At 42.1% G+C, this 19,583-nt stretch overlaps 2 protein-coding genes across 2 annotated transcripts in view; one reads left to right on the plus strand and one right to left on the minus strand.

The window, feature by feature from the left end:
- CDC20B (cell division cycle 20B) overlaps positions 1-19,583 on the plus strand; it is a 38,251-nt gene that overhangs the window by 8,754 nt on the left and 9,914 nt on the right. Inside the window, exons 4-7 of the mRNA XM_060236440.1 lie at positions 8,123-8,348; positions 11,009-11,103; positions 12,908-13,007; positions 18,640-18,759. Of these exons, the coding sequence (XP_060092423.1) occupies positions 8,123-8,348; positions 11,009-11,103; positions 12,908-13,007; positions 18,640-18,759 (541 nt within the window). The remainder of the gene's footprint in view (positions 1-8,122; positions 8,349-11,008; positions 11,104-12,907; positions 13,008-18,639; positions 18,760-19,583) is intronic.
- On the minus strand, positions 252-5,102 carry GPX8 (glutathione peroxidase 8 (putative)). The gene is made up of 3 exons (XM_060236439.1): positions 4,841-5,102; positions 3,825-4,086; positions 252-1,343 (listed from the first exon to the last, which is right to left on the minus strand). The coding sequence occupies exons 1-3, from the start codon at positions 5,054-5,056 to the stop codon at positions 1,180-1,182; spliced, it is 642 nt and encodes a 213-aa protein (XP_060092422.1). The 5' UTR covers positions 5,057-5,102; the 3' UTR covers positions 252-1,179.

A 19,583-nucleotide genomic window follows, 5' to 3' on the forward strand; every position in this document is an offset into this window, starting at 1 on the left:
ACTGGTTTTCCACCGCTTAAAGGAGTCCTTCTTACCTTTTACAGCTTCCATTACTTTGTTTGTTAACCATGCAGGCCTTTTCTTATGCCTGTTTGTGCCTTTCCTAACTTGTGGTATGTATTTTATCTGCGCTTCTAGGATTATAGTTTTAAATAGTCTCCAAGCTTCCCCAAAGGTTTTGACCATATTTACCTTTCCTTTCAGTAGAAACCAATGGTACATATGAAAAATACACACAGAATAGACTGGGATTTGCTTTTTCCATTTTAAAGTAAGACATCTTAATAACAATATTTACATTTTGAAGGCGTTTTTCACAATGTGCCCATTTACTGCCGTTGTTAAACAGAGTGATTGGCTGGAAAATTTCTGGTCTTACTTCAAGTTTGGCAAATAGCATTTTTAAATAACTTGACAAAATGAAGGGTACTTCTTGCAATTACCTTAGAGATAGGCACCTGGTGGCCTTAGGATTCAACATGGTACCCGAGATCTGGGCCTCTGCATAGTCTTCATTCCAAGGAGTCCTTCCCTATGCACCTCAGCTGCTTCCTGAGCCTGCTTCGGCAGGGAGGGCGGGATGCAAATTAAAGTTTATTATTATTATTATTATTATTCCTTGTTTTGTGAGCCAAGACATGGTCAAAGAATTATAGGAATCCCCCACTCTCTATAAAGCTTGGAATAATTCCACTGACGAATGGAACTGGGGCGCAGGCAACACATAGGCCTAGGTAGGGCTCACCCCTTACCTACTTTTTCCTTCTGACTTCAAAAAAACAAGTGAGGTTCTCTAACTCTTTTATCTTGTAAACAGTAGCTGAAATTCTATTAGTGTAGCAGATGAAATGCATAAGGAAGGACTCTGCACTGCCTCCTCTGCTGTTCATGTGTGGCGGAAGGCACGTTGTAGTCCTTTGCCTGCCTCTCATGTTTTGCAGGAATGAATCACGGCTAGTGCTCCCTTAGTTATGCACTTTTAAACAGGGAATGAGCCATATTCTGGTCTCAGTTCTTGCACAGCATAACAAGTTGCAGTTGTATATCCAAGGTGGCATTGAAACGTCCTCACCAGAAAAGATCCAGATTCTCTAGATTGTGCCATTATTGAGCAGCAAGGTACTGAAGCCATGTGGAGATGTAGTGATAAGAGACTTTGCCAGGCAGCACGCTGGCTTTTCACAGGTCTTCTCTCTTTTTCACAATGATCTGCCTAATCAGGGCGGCTACTTCTGGCTTGATGCTTTCTATGGGCTCCTCAGGTCTCCAGAATTTCACAACTTTACCTTCCGGGCTGATGAGATACTTCCAGAAGTTCCACCTAGGCTGTTTCTTGGAGGACTCTGAAAGAATGATGTAAAATGCTATTTGTTTATTTAAATTTATTTACATGATATATCATAAAATATATTTCTTGGCAGGGCCAGCCCTGCCACTAGGCAAACTAGGCAATTGCCTAGGGCGCTGACCTTCTGGGGGCACTAAATTGGGTGACCCCCCCATGTGACTCGTGACGTTATCAGTGCGGGGTGTGTGTGCGTGCCAAAAGTTAGCCTCGCCTAGGGTGCCAGACAGTCCTGGCTATGGCTGGACTTACAAAATACCCCAAATACAATACAATCTGTACAGGAGAACCAGCAGAATTTTAGGCCACATGGAAGGAGCACAGTTCATGAAGAGTTTACATTTGACCAAGGTCCACTGAAATCAACAGAAATCAACTCCCCAATCCCATTAGTGCCTTTACATGAATTAACATGAAACAAGAGGTCTACAAATAAAGATAATTTCAAATCGAAGTTTGGTTTTTCTTGCCTCTGAAACTGCTCAACTCTTTCCTCATTCTCCACTATTTCTTCCTAACAAGATACTTTCAGGAGAGCAGCTGTGTTGGTGTGGAGCTGAAGAGCTAGATCTGAGTCCAGTAACATCTTAGAGAACAGCCAGATTTGAAAATAAACTTTCAAGAGTCGAAGCTCCCTTCGTCAGTATCTGAAGAAGGTCAGATATGTTGACCTCTAAAATGCTACTGGACTAGAACCTAGCTCTCCTTATCAAGCTTTTCCCTCTTCCCTTCCTTTCTTGTGACAATTCTGTTTTCTTGCCCTGCATTCCTAGCCTGTCCTGCTTCTCCGGATCTGCTGCCTACTTCTTTCCTAGACCCTGGTCTCCTCCTTCCTTAAAGACATCTGCCAGTCTTGTCCCTCTCTTGGATGTCAGAAACTCAGCCAACAGCGGTTCAAATCACTTCTGCTTTTCCTAATCAGTTCATTAAACCTCTGTGACAATAAGGCAGCAGTGAACACCCAGAAGCTTCTTCACCAGCGTGCAATTCCTGTGCATAGTTCCCTGGACTGGACCTATAGCTACAATCACTAATCCAGTTTATTATAACTATCCCACCCATAATTCAAAGGAAGAAATTCCACAGAATGATTGCTTCCCTGTACCAGAGAAGTAAAAATCCTGGAAGTGTTGTAGATATGAGAAGAAGTACAATTTTATAGATTTTGAAAAATGAGGGGAAGCGGTTGGACAGATTTATGACAACAGTCCTATCCTTGGCCATTAACCAAGACAGCCAAATGAGTTCAGAGGCAAAATGCCTCAGATTATCAGATGCTGGTGTGTAGTGAGAAAGTGAGTACTGCCGTCTGTGAGCCCAGACTGCCTTGTGGTAGCTGGCTGGCTGCTGTGGGAAAGGGGATGCTGGACTAATGAATTGCTGGTTTGGTCCAGCATGGCTAGTCTCATGCTTTGCTTATTCATCTCAGAAAATCCAAGGAAGTCTTTAAAGAAAATCTGACATGCAGGTGTCATTTACTAATGTGGATCTGTGTGAAGCTAGACACACAAGGAGGTAATTGTGTAATTTCCCCTCCCCTTCATTTGTTAGCTCTCTATAGAGCACCATATTTTAATCCAGAGGATATTTAGTATGTACATTTTGCTAATTCTATTTGCATAATTATGTGCATGTTAGAAGTTGCATAGTGTGACAAACATTACTTATTTGTTTGATGATGTTTATGCCTTTTTCCAAAAAAAGGCAACAATTAAAACAAGTGTAAGAAAAAGACATCATAAAGTCAATTAAAAACTAGCACTAAAATACATACAGAAAACACAAGATGGCAAATGGTAGAAACAATCTGAAGTTGACAATAAGTTTTTCTGTTTTTTGCTTTAGAAAATTCTTGTTGTTCTGTTCAGTTGTTCAAAATGTGTATACAATATGCATGAAGGTGAGTAGGATTATTTTCTCTAGCCTTATCCCTAGACATCCACATATACAGGCAGCTGTTTCCAGGAAGCCCTATGTGATTACAAATTTATTTATTTATTTATTTCGATTTATATCCTGCCCTCCCCTCGAAAGCAGGCTCAGGGTGGGGAGAGCAGGATATAAATGAACAAGATGTTGCAGATGTGATGGTGACCTTGCTTTTCACAGCCTATATACTTGAACAAATATACACTTGAACATATATAGATCCAGGGTTTTTTTAAAAAAGAAAATGCTCAACAGGAACTCATTTGCATATTAGGCCACACCCCCCTGGTACCACAGTTGTTTCACACCAGGCTTTTTTGTAGGAAAAGCCTAGCAGGAACTTATTTGCATATTAGGCCACATGCCCTGATGCCACGCCAGCTGGAACTGCATTCCTGTGCATTCCTGCTGATTTCAATGGACTTAGAAGGGTGAAACTCTACAAGCACTGGAAATCTCTTTTTTTCCTGGGAATGTCTTCCTAAAAAAAGCAACATTGCAGAAAGTCTGTACACGACATACAGCAGATGGGAATGGTTACCATGCTTACCTATTACAAATTTAAATGCTGGCAATGCTTCCGATCCCAGAACCTTTATTTTGTTGAAAATGGGGAAAGTGACTCCATAATTCGCTTTGGCAAATGCACTGATTTCTTGGTTTGTGCCGGGCTCCGACTCCCCAAACTGATTGCATGGGAAGGCCAGCACTGTGAAGTGAGAGGGCCCAAACTCTCTGTGCAGTTCCTGCAGCATGATGTAATTTTTGTCTGTGTGCTGACAGCGACTAGCCACGTTTACAACCAGAGATGCCTTCAGACAGAACCATTGGAAAGAATGGGTTAGCTGCAGTTCGGTAACAAGATAGCAACGGTAGAACCCCTCATGCTGTTCATCTCAGCTGTTTGAACGAACTCCCCTTCCCCTCAATGCACTTTTATTTGTCCAGTTTCAGCATACAACTATGCCTTTCTCATTGAAATAAATATGACTGAAAATTGTTTAGTGAACTGGACTGAACCCAATAATAACAGTCTCCAATTTCTGGTGTTTGCAGTTGTTGAAGGGTGAAACTATTGTGGCTTATGGCAAAAAGTCAAAGAATCCAATGCATTAATTATGCACATTTCACAACAGAAGTCTATCAGATCACACACCCTTCTCCTGCATCTGTAAATCAATTGCAGAATAGTTAGCGTACAGAATTATGAACAAACGTGGCTGCTGGAACGGGCCAAAGGCCAACCTAACCATGACATGCTTCTGGCAGTCTAACTAATAACAGTCCACCCCTGGTGGATGCCCTACTGCCAAGCAACTCTTTTGTCAAGACTTTTTCAGTTTACATTAGCAAAAATTATGAAGTGATTTATTTTGCTTTCGAAACCTGTGAGTCCACATCCTCTTCCCTCCCCCCAAAGGCAAAATGCCCATGTTCAGTGTCTGTAGTATAACAATTTTAGAACTTTCTCCCTCTACCTTGCAATATATGGAACATTATGAAGATACAAAAGAAACAATTTGCTATGTGGCCTAAAGGGTTTCAGAAACAAAAGATGCTACTTACTTTGCCTCTGTACTTCTCCAAGGAAATAGTTCTCCCCTTTATATCTTTCACTTCGAAAGAATAAAAGTCTTTGACTTTGGCTTTTAAGAATTTCAGCTGCAGCAGGCCCAGCATGGTTGTGAACAAAACCATAGAGAGGAAAACTATTAAAATTCGGGGTTTTAGCATGGAGCTTTTGAAAGAGTACACTGCTGTATGAGGTAGAGGCAGCTCCATTTTGAAGGATTTTAGGGGAAGTCTCAGCAGGCCTGGAATGTGAGGAGGAGCTGAAACTTGAAACCCACAGCAATCCAGAATTTAAAAAAAACCCAACTTACTGGCTGCTCCCTCCTTCCGTCCCAGTCTATATTTTGCTTAGCGTTCTAGGGACAGAAAGCTGTTATTATAATATCTTATCATTTTGCAGATATCCTAGTGGCAATAATATGATTTCTAGATATCAGCATGTGAAAATACATATATTGCTTTACAAGAATTTTTTGGACACTGAATTAGCATAAATACCAACTGCAGACAGCCTCTGTTGTTTGTTGAGTACAGTAGAAAAGCAGGCTGTTTGTTTCTTTCTTTCCCTCTTTTATACTAACACTGTACACCTCACAAGCCATTTAATGTACTTCTATACTTTCAACACTTTAATTGATTTTATTGAAGTCTGCCTCCAATAGGGTTGCCAGGCCCCCCTCCCCCTGTGACCACCGGTGGGGGATGGGGGGGCCCATAGGGATGCCGTGTCCAGATTGGGAAGTGCCTGGAGATAGGGGGGTGGGTTTGAGCCGGTGGATGGGGGGAGGGACTGATTTCTGTAGTCTGAGATCAGTCTCTCCCCTGAATTCCAGGGGATCTCCAAGTCTGGAGGTTACCATCTCTAGCTTCCAAGCTGCTCAGAGAGGAATACATGACTGAATGTATTTTCATTCAAAACACAATTTGCTCATTAAAAAAAAAAGCCGCCAGGGTTCCTCCCCCAGATTTAGTCTTCTGTGTGCATGACAGTTTTTTTGGTATGAAGGAATTTACAGTTATATGGCCCATATAGGATTGCCAACCTTCAGGTAGACTCTTGGAATTACAACTGCTCTCCAGACAACAGAGATCAGTTCTGCTGGAGAAAATGGCTGCTTTGGAGGGTAGGCTCCCCAGACTTCACCCCTCTAAAGTTCACCCCCAAATCTTTAGGAATTTCCCATTCCAGAGCTGGCAATCGCAGAACCATCATTGTTGTTTGAAATAACACCGCTAAGGTTGCGAACTCCAGCTTGGGAAGTTCCTGGAAATTTGGGGTTGGAGATTGTGGAGGATGAGGTTGTGGTAGAAGATGTAACTTGGGTATGTGATGCCATAGAGTCCACCCACCAAAGCTGCCATTTTCTCCAGAGTAAATGATCTCTGTAGTCCAGAGATCAGTCATAATTTCTGGAGAACTCCCAGCCTACCTGGAGGTAGGCAACCCTAGATACAGCCTAGGTACAGGTTTACTGTCTCTGTGAGAACTTGACTTTAAATTTAAATTAGCATTTAACTGAGATGCTGACCTCCATTACCGAGACGTTAGATCTAGTGAATGCTTAAGATCATTGAACGCCATCTTAATCTGTACTGAAACTAGCACCAAATTGTTCTTAAACTGTTCTTAATGCTTTTTAATGTAAATGTTTTATTGTATGCCATGTGTTTTGAGCCTCCCTGAGCCTGCTTTGGCAGGGAGGGCGTAATATAAATCCAAATAAATAAATAGCCATCGCTTACTGCAGCAAGCGGGCAGAGGAAGGAGTGTTATGGACAAGGCACCAATCAGGCCCATAGCAACAGAGAGCCTGTGGGGACACTTCCAGGGAGCCCTCTGCTCCCAACTTCCAGGGGGCCCTCTGGGGCTCATCATGCTTCTCTTTCTGTCATGGTTGAGCTGGTGAAGCGTCATCAATAGCAGCCAGAGCTGGGAGAGCTAATCAGGACACAGTGCGCTCCAGCTGCAAAAGCAGCAGGCGGAGAGAAGGGAGGCAGAGGAGTGGGAGGCAGAGGAAGCTGCATGGAATGGGCTGGAGAAGGGGGGAGGGATGGATGGAGCTGCTGACTGCAAATGCCAGGGTGGGGGAGAAGGAGGTGCAGTCCCTTCTTGACTCCAAAGTTTTAGGGTTGGCTGCCTTGACTTAGCTGCTTTCAGAGCTTCCAGCTTTTGCCCCTATTCCAGAATGCTTCTGAGAAGTGGCATGCCCCACATGGATGGGAAAGGGTGCCCCCCAGCTTTTTTAAAAGCCCCCCAACTTTTATGCCATTAGAGATCCTTCATCTTTTCATATATAAAAACAGTGATATTTTTGTGTGTTTTTAATACCCCTGTTTTCACATGATGGGTCCTTCGGACTCACTGCATGTTCTATATAGTCTGTTCTGCACTAGCTTCTGAACTCCTTGGGTTAGAAAACAACACTAAAGCTTCCTTTAAAAAATTGAGATGATTTACACTCACAATGGATCTGGTTGCCCTTGTTACAGAAAAGCTACAGTTCAACTCTATAGAGTAATGGATTGGAGTACACACTCCAGACAAGTGATTTATTTAGATATTTATGCAGAGGTGGAATTCTAGCAGGAGCTCCTTTGCATATTAGGCCACACCTCCCTGGTGCAGCCAATTGTCCAAAGCTTACAAGGCTCTTTTTAGTAAGCTCTTAGAGGATTGGCTACATCAGAGAGGTGTGGCCTAATATGCAAAGGAGCTCCTGCTAGAATTCCACCCCTGTATTTATGCCCTGCTTCCCTCCCCACCAAGTGGGGACCCAAGTTGATCATGACATTGTTCTCCTCGCCTCCATCTTCTCCTCTCAACTACCCTATGAGAAAGATGAGAGGGGAAATAAGGCATTGCAGCTCAGTGGCAGAGCATGTAGAAGGTCCCAAGTTCAATCTCTGGCACCTCTAGTTAAAAGTATCAGGTAACAGGTGATGTGAAAGAGCTGTTCTTGAGAACCTGGAGAGCTGCTGTCAGTCTAAGTAGACAGTACGGACCTTCATTGATCAAGGGCCTGATTCACTATGAGGCAGCTTCATTTGCTCATGGGTTAGAATGAGAAGAAATGACTAGTCCAAAGATGCCACCGGATTCTAACTTTGTTCTATTATTTCAGACCAACACAGCTACCCACCTGGATTTAGTTTGATGATAACGTTTTTGTTGGAAACATATTTGCCTCCACCCGCAGTTTGTAATGTGTTTTAAGAATATAAAAATCTTTAAAGTCTTAAATATCAAAACAAAAATGTATTTTTTTTATAAAACAGACACCAAGCAAGACCTCATACTCACAATTTAAAAGTTGCATTGTGAAGAAACTGCTGGCATCCCAAAGTCCTGTTGCTAGTAGCCCAATTGCCACAAGGTGGCAGCAGGAGTGCACCAGAAACCAAGTGGAGCAGCGTTTCTCAGAAGGCGGTCCAACTGAATTTTCTAGTTTAGAGGACAGATCTGATTTCACAGAGTCATTTGGGAAGATCACAAGAATTCCAGGTCAGTGAACAATGGTAACTGGTGGATCTCAAGCAAATAACTCATCATAAGCTGTTAGCTCAAAATTAACAAATACCACCCCCCCCAAAAAAAAAATTATTATTTTTTGCATTTGAAGTTTGATAATGGTTGCTTTGACATGGGGTTTTTGCTCTAGTTTGGTATCCAAACTGCCATGGCTTGTTTTGTCACCAGTCACAGTTCTCCCAAAGTTCCCTCAGCCCTTAAAAATAAGTCTAGCTCACTGCTAGCATAATGCTGAGATCTCGAACTTGCAGCTGGCAGACAATCTTCAGATCTCCTGGCTATTCTACACACACTGCCATATGATAATAATTATTATTCACAGAATGGTCCCTAATTGTCCATTTCCTGAGATTTTTCCTGTTTTACTGCAGTCTTTCTCAAATCTGAACTGATCTTTTTGGAAAAATCAAGAGCTTTTGCATACCATGTGAATGGGAAGATACTAATGTTTTTAAAGTTCCTGCCCATATCAGTGACTTTTCCCTTGCCTCAGCTCCCCCCCGCCCTCCGGTCATTTCCTCCTGAACCACTAGAGTGCTTTTTTTTGGGATTCTTCTTTTTCTTCTTCTGATTTTCCTCCTCCTCCTCCTGCTTTTTCTTCTGCTTTTTCTTCAATTCCCACCTGTTGGATGAAAAAAGAACACCCCTTATGTCTCAACAAGGACTGCAGACTTTTTAAAAAAATGAAAGTTGGGAATTCAGGAAAACTAGCAGATAGTGGGAAGAGAGCTAACGGTTTATTTTTTAAAAAAGCCATAAATAGTCTTCTAGTGGTAGGGTTGCCAAGTCCAATTTAAGAAATATCTGGGGACTTTGGGGGTGGAGCCAGGAGTCTTTGGGGGTGGAGCCAGGAGACATTGGGGGCAGAGCCGAGAGCAAGGGTGTGACAAGCACAATTGAACTTCAAGGGAGTTCTGGCCATCACATTTAAAAGGACTGCACAAATTTTAAAATGCCTTCCTTCCATAGGAAATAAGGATAGGGGCACCTTCTTTTGGGGCTCATAGAATTGGACCCCCTGCTCCAATCTTTTTGAAACTTGGGAGGTATTTTGGGGAGAGGCACTAGATGCTATACTGAAAATTTGGTGCTTCTATCTCAAAAAACAGCTCCCCCAGAGCCCCCGATACCCACAGATCAATTCCCCATCATTCCCTATGGGAATCGTTCATGGAGGTGCATGATGGCTCTGGGGGCGGGGCTTCCCCTGCCGGCCAGCTGGCTGGGGGAGGGGGGAAGCCTGTAAAACCAGGGGATCCCCCTCTGGGACCTGGGGATTGGAAAGCCTATCTAGTGGTGCAGGGAGGAATGGTAGCTGCAGGGTGCCAGAGCAAAGAAAATGTTGGGAAACCTGCTATGATGGTATGAAAGATTAGTGAAATGGAAAATTTCACAAGAACAATATAGGAAAGCAAAAAAACAAAACCAAATTAAGGTATATATGTACATCCCATTATAGGAAACGTGGGTTGACAGAGGTTTTTTGAGACCAAATTCAGGTTTTACTACAAAGCCATTATAAATTATTAGGAAGGGAATTGAAAACAAATCAGCCAGTATCATAATGCCCCTGTATAAATCGATGGTGCGGTCTCATTGGGAGTACTGTGTGCAGTTCTGGTCGCCGCACCTCAAAAAGGATATTATAGCATTGGAGAAAGTTCAGAAAAGGGCAACTAGAATGATTAAAGGGCTGGAGCACTTTCCCTATGAAGAAAGGTTGAAACGCTTGGGACTCTTTAGCTTGGAGAAACGTCGACTGAGGGGTGACATGATAGAGGTTTACAAGATAATGCATGGGATGGAGAAAGTAGAGAAAGAAGTACTTTTCTCCCTTTCTCACAATACGAGAACTCGTGGGCATTCGATGAAATTGCTGAGCAGACAGGTTAAAACGGATAAAAGGAAGTACTTCTTCACCCAAAGGGTGATTAACATGTGGAATTCACTGCCACAGGAGGTGGTGGCGGCCACAAGCATGGCCACCTTCAAGAGGGGGTTAGATAAAAATATGGAGCAGAGGTCCATCAGTGGCTATTAGCCACAGTGTGTATATATATATATATTTGGCCGCTGTGTGACACAGAATGTTGGACTGGATGGGCCATTGGCCTGATCTAACATGGCTTCTCTTATGTTCTAAAGATTTATTGATTTCATTTCTGCTATCAAGTTGCAGTGGACTTATAGTGACTCTTGTAGGATTTCAAAGGCAAGAGGTAGGGGAGGGAGGCTGGTGGAACAGTGAGGTGGGAGGTACTACTATTGTGACCTCAATCACTTCCTGAGAGCTTTTAAAGGGGTAGTCATCATCTTGGATGATGATCTGACAGTTATTCAGCCAAGTGTCTCATGAGGAAAATATGAAATACATTGAGGTTTTGGTGCTGGTTATAAGGCATGTCAGGTAACTGACAGCCTTTTTTGTAAGTGACAGTTGTAAAGCCCATGACAGTGCTTGCAGTACTCAGTCTCTGAATTCAGGTTTTCTTTTTCCATGAAAGTGACTTTAATAATCAAAGGCACTAAATGTCTATGGGAACATGTTTAGGATTGTGTATTTCCAAGCATATATCAACCAACAGCATTTTCAAGAGGGTATATGCCAATTAAATATATACCTGTCTTTCCAGTGTCTTCTAAGAGGTTTACTGAAACCACTGTTGGTGAACCCATTATATTTACTCATACCAGAAATGTGAATGAAGAAAGTGAAACAAAGAAACAGGTAGGTAACAAAATATTCCAGTGAGAATTAAGCTCCCTTTTGGATAAGTATGAATCTCCAGTTTCTCCTCCAAGAAGAATTAGGAGGTTTTTAGATCCTGCTACTAGAAGTAACAACAAACCAGAAGTAAATAGCATCTCTAAAAACAGCAAATAGTATCTCTAGAAGTAAACAGCAAATAGCATCTCTAAAAAGATATTTCTTATTGTGTGAGTTACAAGATACCATTGCTGTTAAGTACAGCTATAATCTTTCATGTCCTAACCTGGATAGCCCAGGCTAGCCCAATCTCGTCAGATCTTGGAAGCTAAGCAGGGTCGGCCCTGGTTAGTATTTGGAAGGGAGATCTCCAAGGGTGAGGTCAGACGTTCAGAAAATCCCGCTACGGGCATGAGTGGAGTCCGGAAGCATGTCGGATTTTAAGCGGTTGTCCAAATGTCAGCATCTGCAAATGGTGGTTAGCTCGTTCGAGTCCTGCATTGAGATGACTGGGACACAGACTAATTTGATACTGCTTTAAATCTGGAACAAAATTCTTCTGATGGTTCCTGAGCGGAATTTCTCTGTTTGAACGCTCCATCGTTGGCGACTCGTCGGAAGCGCACCACCACTTCCCGTCCAAAGCCCCCTGCAAGTGATATCACTGTGCCAGTGAATGAGCGAGCGAATGTTGGCTTGATAAATCGTTTACCTGCCGCTATGTCCGAAAACAAAACTCAGGCCGTTTTCCCACTTACCTTACCCCGGAGCGACGTCCCTCTTCACCGCGCTGCGTCTGTGCGGATTTTTCACAAACTGCTGCGCAGCACCAGGAAGAGCCGCGTAGTCCCGGGGCTTTTGCGTCGCAAATGTAAACCGCCAAAAAGCAGGTTTACATTTGCAACGCAAAAGCCCCGGGACTACGCGGCTCTTCCTGGTGCTGCGCAGCAGTTTGTGCGAAATCTGCGCAGACGCAGCGCGGTGAAGAGGGACGTCGCTCCGGGGTAAGGCAAGTGGGAAAACGGCCTCACTTTTGAAACTAGATGTGACCTAGATGTGAACTGATTTGAATTCCTGGGCTTTTTTTCTGCACGCGTAGTGCTCGTGCTGGAAAAGTAGTGCCAACGGACTAGCAAAACTGTTAGTGATCCGACCTATTTAAAAGCGATGCGCATCCCCGCCCTCAAGAACGAGGTCATGGTGGGTGTGCGAGGTCTCTCGTGGAGAAGGGAGGAGACACTGGATCTGCTTGATTGTGCAGATAGCGGGCATCACTGCGCCTGCGCTAATGCAGATTGACGTCTCATGAAACGAGGTCCGGTAGACCACTCTGATCGACCAGTGATGGGACCCACATGGGATAGAATGGGAGCTTGGCTGTTGTCTGATCGGGAAATTGGTTGTGCGGATTGTAATAGAGGCGCGTTGCAGATGGATTTAATGGTGAGTGTGACCACACCCCAAGAATACTTGAGTAGTGACAGTGAGGCAGGCAATGGCAAACCACCTCAGGCCTTCTCTTGTCTCGAAAACCCTATGGGGTCATCATAAGTCAATTGTAACTTCATGACAAAATAACAACAAAACAACTCTATCACCTTTGCCATTTGTCCATGTGAACCAGAGGCGATTTTAATCTTTTCCCCACCTGCATGCCTTTCTGTGGGCTCACATTGACTCTGAATCAGCATGGCAGTCACTCTTTAAATTACAACATCTGGAAAGGGCCTGTTGGTAGAAGCAGCTCTAGCTACATGGGGGATGGGGCTGCAGAAAAAACCTGTATCCCCCCCCAAGTAATATTTTCATATATACTTCCTTACAGCAATGTCTTCAACAGACAATGATTGCCAAAGAGAACAGGCATATTCTCTCAGAAAAAGAGAGCTTAAGGATTTGTGAGAAACCTGAATGCCTTTGGAAAGGTATGGTTAGGGATGTGCATTTGCTATTTTTATTATTGGTCTTTATGTTTTTTGCAATGTTTCTCATAGTCCCTTTTTTACCTGTCTGATCACCAACTTGCATTTTATTTGACACAGCCTGTGCTTCCTTTTTATTTACCTCATTCAGACTAGCCTTCCATGGCTTGAAGGAATCCTTAAGTTTTACTGCTTCCATTACTTTGTTTGTTAACTGTGCAGGTCTTTTAAAAATACTGATTTTTACCTTTCCTAACCTATGATATACATTTTATCTAGGATTATAGTTTTAAATAGTCTCCAGGCTTCCTGAAGGGATTTGACTCTCCTTACTTTTCCTTTCAGTTTCTTCTTCACAAGTCCTCTCATTTGAGAGAAGTTACCCCTTCTAAAGTTATATGTGTTGGTCTTTTGGGACATCACCCTATTTACAAATTTTTAAACTTAATAGCATTATGGTCACTGTTTCCAACCAGTGCTATAACATTTACATCTCTCACCAGGTTTTGGGTTTTACTTAGGACCAAACCCACGATCTCCTGCCCCCTGGTAAGTTCAGTGATCATTTGCTCCAGGGCACAATAATTGAGAATATCTAGAAACCCAATCTCTTTCTCCTGACTTGAACACATATTGACCCAATCAATGTGTGGGTAGTTAAAAATCACCTATTATGGCACAGTTATTTAATCTAGCTACTTTCCTCAATTCTTTTACTGTTTAAAACCATCCTCTAACCTTTGACCTTGTAGGTAATAACAAACTCCAAGAATTAAGCTTCTTTTGGGGCACACTATTTCCACTCATAACATTTCTGTTAGTGAAACTATTTCTCTTACATTCTCAGTCTTACTGGACTGTATACCCTCTCTGACATACAGAGCCACTCCATCTCTGACCCTTCCACCCCTATCCTTCCAATATAATTTATATCCAGGAAACGCTGTATCTCACTGTTTATCCTCATCCCACCAAGTTTCTGAAATGCCCACAGTGTCTATGTTCTTCTCTGACACTAAGCATTCCAGTTCTTCCATTTTATCTCGGAGACTTCTAGCATTTATATATAAACATCTATAATTTCACAGACACATTAGGCCTGCAGCCTTCCTTCTGTGGCTTTTAGACCTCGTCAGGCAGTCAATATTGTTTGCAGTCCTAATCCTTTTCTCTCTAGAACAGTAACAGTTACTCCATCACCTCTTAGAGATGAGCCATCCCAAACCAGAGACATCTAATATCCTGTTGGCTCTTCCTCAAGATTTAGTTTAAAAACTGTTCTGCCACCTTTTTAATTTTAAGTGTCAACAGCCTGGTTCCTTCTAGAGACAAGTGGAGGTTCTCTCTTTTGTACATGTCCTGCTTAGAGATGTAAAATTTCCTGAAATTTTGAAGCTTGAAAAAAACCCCAGTTCTTTCCCATTTTTTTCCGGGAAAAAACGGAAATTTGGGGGAAAATTGAAAAAAAAATGCTACATTAGCACTTTTTTTCCTTTTCCAGATTGAAAGTCATTCTGTTACTTTAGTAGCATAAAATATGACTATGGACAATTTTACTTGTCATGAAATTATCACAACTAGCATATTAAAAATATAGTGTATCCAAACAATTATTGCAAAAAGAATGAACTGTTTACTAGTTTATGTGGTACAGACAAAAAATCCTCCACAAAACAATTTTTAAAAATTCAGAAGTAACAGTTATTCCTATTTCCTCTTCACAGTGTTAAATAAAAATAAAAAACTTATTCAAATCAAAAGAACTGAAGAGGGAGGATGTGTATAGAAGGGAGTGTAGGACTAAGTTTCAATGAATGGGCATGACCTAGGACTTGCTTTCCCTCAGTGCACAGAAATTAGAATAATCTGATGCCATACATATTTTTTAGAAATGATCTGGAAAATATTTGAATGCCTTGTCTTAAAATATTTTATTCATCATGTTAAAATAAAACGTTCCATAATCAATATTATCTTTTCTTCTTTTCAATTTTTCCAATTTTTTGGAAAAAAACAAAAATTACTAAAGGAAAAAAACAGAAAACAAACGTTTCCCCCCCAAATTTTTCTGTTTTTTCCCCAGACCTTCTCTCTAGTCCTGTTTGTTCCAAAAAAGCATCACAGTGCCTAACAAACTTAAACCCTTCCTCCCTAAATAATAATCTTATCCATTCATTGAGACTCCTAATTTGTGCCTGCCCAACAGGTCCTGCACATGGAACAGGTAGCACTTCTGAGAAGACTACCTTGAAGGTCCTGATCTGTTGGGTCTGGTTTAGGATCGTTGGACTGGTCAGGCAGCCATCCTTACCTTCACTGAGCAGAGTGCTCCTTCTGAGCTTCAGTGCAGCAGCGTGGCCTAGTCTAATGGTTTCCACACTATCTCACAAATTGCACAAAGAGCCTTTGCTTTAAGTTAAGAAACCAATACTGGTGGATTTATTTAGAGAAACATAACATAGAAGTGTTATGGAGAGAAAGAGTGTATAAACTATTCTAGCTAACTGGATGGCTTTGGATTTTGATAGGCTATCTGCTTAGTTCAGAGCAAGGGGAGAGACACCATGATCTTCCTCCTGATGTATGCAGGGAAGAAGTAGAAAGAGGAGGAGAGAACAAACAGGAAGGAAGTTCCCTGAGTTTACATTCTATTGGTTAGAGAGGGTGAGTGAAAGCAGAACCAGACAGGAAGGTGACTGATATGAACCTATCTATCTGACCTGCTCTATGGTGTTTGTAATCTTGGGGGCTGAGCATGAGCCATTGCCAGTATGTTCGTCTAACTTGACCTTGAGTCTCCTGCCTAGCAGCCTAAATTTTTCCTCCAGAACCACATTTTCCCCCTCAACATTGGTGCCAGCACGACCACTGGTTCCTCCCAAGCACTGTCTACTGGCCTATCTAGGCCATGTGTAATGTCCACAGCCTTTGCACCATGCAAGCAAGTCATCATACTTTCAGTACATGAGTTTGCAACCTATCTATCTATATGCCTAAGGATGGAATCACCAACTACTAAGAGATCCTCTCCCTCATTGCTCAGGGATGGTTCACTGGTGCAAAAGGATACCTGTTCACCAACTGTAGAAGGGGTAACTTTTCAGGGAATATTTCTCCCTGACAGAAGCGGGGCTGCTATACTCAGAGTGGGACACATCTAATAAGCCCCTGAAAGTCTTGTTTGTGTGGCAGATTGACTGCCTCTGCTTCTCTAGGTTAGTCATCTTGGCCTCAAGGGTGTGAACTCATTCCCTGAGAACCAGGAGCTCCTTGCAACTAGCACACATGCATGACTTCTGTCCAATTTGCAGATAGCCATACATGTTACACTTAGTGCAAAACATTGGATAGCTCCCTTTGGTTAGGATCCAAAGAACTCTGAAGCTATCTCCAAAAGACTAAGAGTATGTTAGGCCTATTTTTCCCAATTAGCTATTGTTCTGCTGACTATTCTGCATGCTGTTCTGCAACCTTGGTCATATGCCCTTTTTTCCAGTTAGTCATGCTATTATCTTCATAGACTGTGTTGATCAAAGACGTGAAAGGTGGGTGTAATGTGGGAAGCCATTTCCTGGGGGTTCTACATTTGGGGGGCTTTTTGGTGGGAACTTAAACCAACAGCTGCATCTATTTAGCAGTAGAACTTTTCAAGCGTCTATTGTGGTTTTGAGGTTCCAGTGATACCTTAAGAAACCTCATGAATGTACAAATGCTCTGAAAGACATTGAACCAATTGAAATGAGAAGCAGACTGTCAAACACTCTACAACTTGTGAAAATGTGAACATATTTATTGGATTTAATTTTTAATAGATTTGTACAAAGTGAAGGGAAGACAGCTGAAATTTTACTGATTTTAAAATTCTATGATGTCAAAACCTGACCTTTGAGTTTGCATTAAAAATTAAGCTTTGGTGTACATACAGTGACAAGAAGAGTCATTTAACTCTCCCAACCCAAAAGGTTGCAGCTTGGCTCTCAAGCTGATGGAATGTTTGCTGACAGAAGGAATTTTCATGAGTGGAATGGAATGTTCACAGTTCCCCCCTCTAAATGCAGCCAAAAATGACCCCTGAAATGTTTCTCCTGGGGGGACAGGAGCAATATGGAGAGGGGTAGTTTGAGGTCTAAAGCAGGAAGACAGACTTTTATTTTTGGAACTGTTCATTTTCTGGTAATCTTTCTACATTTCTATGTTCTACTCTGCTGCCTTGAGTACTTATTTTAGAAAGCCAGAATATTAATGCATCAGTTAGTTAAATAAGTATCAGGCATAAGACCAGTACTGCTTCCACATCTTCTTTGTGGCTTTTGCAGTTTGGTTGCACAGCAACCTGTGTCTGAGTTTAAACTGATAGATGTAGGGGTACTCTTTGATATGCAACTCATCTTGACAGATAAAATCTCACTCTTGTGGTTTCACAAGCCAAGCTGCCTCCTTCACACAGCCTCTGCTCTGCAATCTGTCCACACTTTTTTTTGCATAGTAATCTAGTCAACATTTATTTATTACAATAGATACACCTGCATTTACATTTAAAAGTTAATATTCACAGTAACTCACAATGTTAAAATCCATACAGATGAGTTAAATCCAATCAGAAATTGTTACAAGTACCAGGGGCAGGTTTAACTAAAATGACTTCTAAATAAGCAATGGTCTGCAGTGAAGTATAAAAAAGTTCTAAATCAAGGGTTAGCTGCCAAAGAGGTCTTCATGTGAGCTCCCACCAACTGGTTTCCTTGAATGGGGGCTTCCTCAATGAAGTTTCCTTGACTGACCCAAGAGCACACTAGGTATCTGACTTGGACTTTAAACCATTTAGGAAGGGCCATAAAAGTTAACAGCAGTACTTGGCACTGAGTACCAGAAGCACCCCAGCAACTGATATAATGGGCACTATTTGAGCAGTCTCCTCCAGAGTCTCTCCTTTTCCCAAAGCCACACAACACTGGCTCTGAAGCACACTCCATTTTTCAAACTTCTGTCATACCAGAGAGTCTCCCAGGCCACTCTGTTTTCTCCAACAACCTCTCCAACTGCCTAACAGTCATACTTCCCTCTACAGTTAGCTGCAGTCCTCCAATCAGAGTGAGTTCCATGAGCTGTCAGTCAGTTCAGTTAGCTCACTCTCTCCCAGGCAGCACTGCCTATATAAGCATGCATCTGCTTGCTGTCTGTCACAAAGCCAGACTGAAAGGTGCTGTGGCTCAGTGGTAAAGCACCCCCTCTCCATGAAGAAGGACCCAGATTCAATCTGGTGTAGGTGATATGAAAGACCTCTACGTTGAACCCTGGAGAGCTACTGCAAGTCAGTGTAGACAATTCCTTCTTCTAAGGACCAATCTTGTGAATTTTGTACAATTTTCTAGATCCAATAGTGCCGAAAATATTCAGTCATCAACCATGTCAGTCCTGAATTCCTAGCTTTCTCTTATTTTCACGCATAACAGCGGGAACGCCATAGTAAATACAATCTGTCAGGAATGCTGGCAGTTATGAACTTGGCCTGCTCTTTAAACATGTGCTTTCCTTCAACCTTTCTGAGTATTGTAAATAAGCATTTAAAAGTATATGATTGCTTATTATGCAATCTGAGCAAATGAATTTTTAACCTCTTAATCAATACTTTCAGATTGTAAGGATGGAACCAAGACTGAACATGAAGCTGACAGCATTTCAGTGGGCACAGGAAAACCTCTGCTGCTGGAGCCAGAAGTGAAGTTTCATATCAGTGGTTTGCGCAATGACTACTGTAAGTTTAGTTTTGTTTGTTGGCATACAATGCTACATTTATATATGAAAATGGACCTTTAAAAACTTGTTTTAAAACTGTCTTCTTGCACTGTAAAGGTCATCATGGTCCTTTCCTGTAAATGCAGGACATTGGCTAACCAATAGTGTAGGAAGGCTGAAATGTCAGTGTAAGCCCATCTTCTTGGAAAGACCTCCATAGGTTTAAGAACTGGTTTCCTGTACAGTCAGAACTAGTATTAGGTTCAGCATCAAACTATATGAGCTGAGAATCCATTACTGGATTGCCAGATGTGTGTTTTAGCTGCAAAAAGCATCTTTCTCTCTCTTTCATTTCTTTCTTATGAATTAGGGCCATGGTGCTGGGCATGACAAAGCTTAATTCTCCCCCAACTCCATGCTGTTTCCCTAATTGCTCCCCCTCCCCAAATCTAATTTAAATTCCACAACATCCTTTTTGCATCTGGGAATCCAATTGTGGTTTAGAGAATGATACGATTGTTTGTGATGCAATTGTACAAAGCTTGAACTAACCTGTAGGTGCCTGAATGGGAAATTATCTTGAAATGCTAAATAGGAGCCTCTTTGTATTCCTCAAAAGAAGAAAGTTTTTTGAGTGAAATCATCATCAGTAATAAATAAAAGCCCAACTGTGGTAGCAAATCTGAGAATTTTCATTGGTTGGATGTGGTCTATGCAGGATTAGCTTGCACTCTGTCTCTGGCATGTCATCGGCTGATTCTGCTCTCCTCCACCCACTGCTGATCCCATCAGAACCCCACCAGAAGGTCACTGACCTTTGAGAAACAGTTCTCTGCTGACAGG

Source organism: Heteronotia binoei, chromosome 4 (genome assembly GCF_032191835.1).
Source record: "Heteronotia binoei isolate CCM8104 ecotype False Entrance Well chromosome 4, APGP_CSIRO_Hbin_v1, whole genome shotgun sequence".
Classification (NCBI taxonomy): domain Eukaryota; kingdom Metazoa; phylum Chordata; class Lepidosauria; order Squamata; family Gekkonidae; genus Heteronotia; species Heteronotia binoei.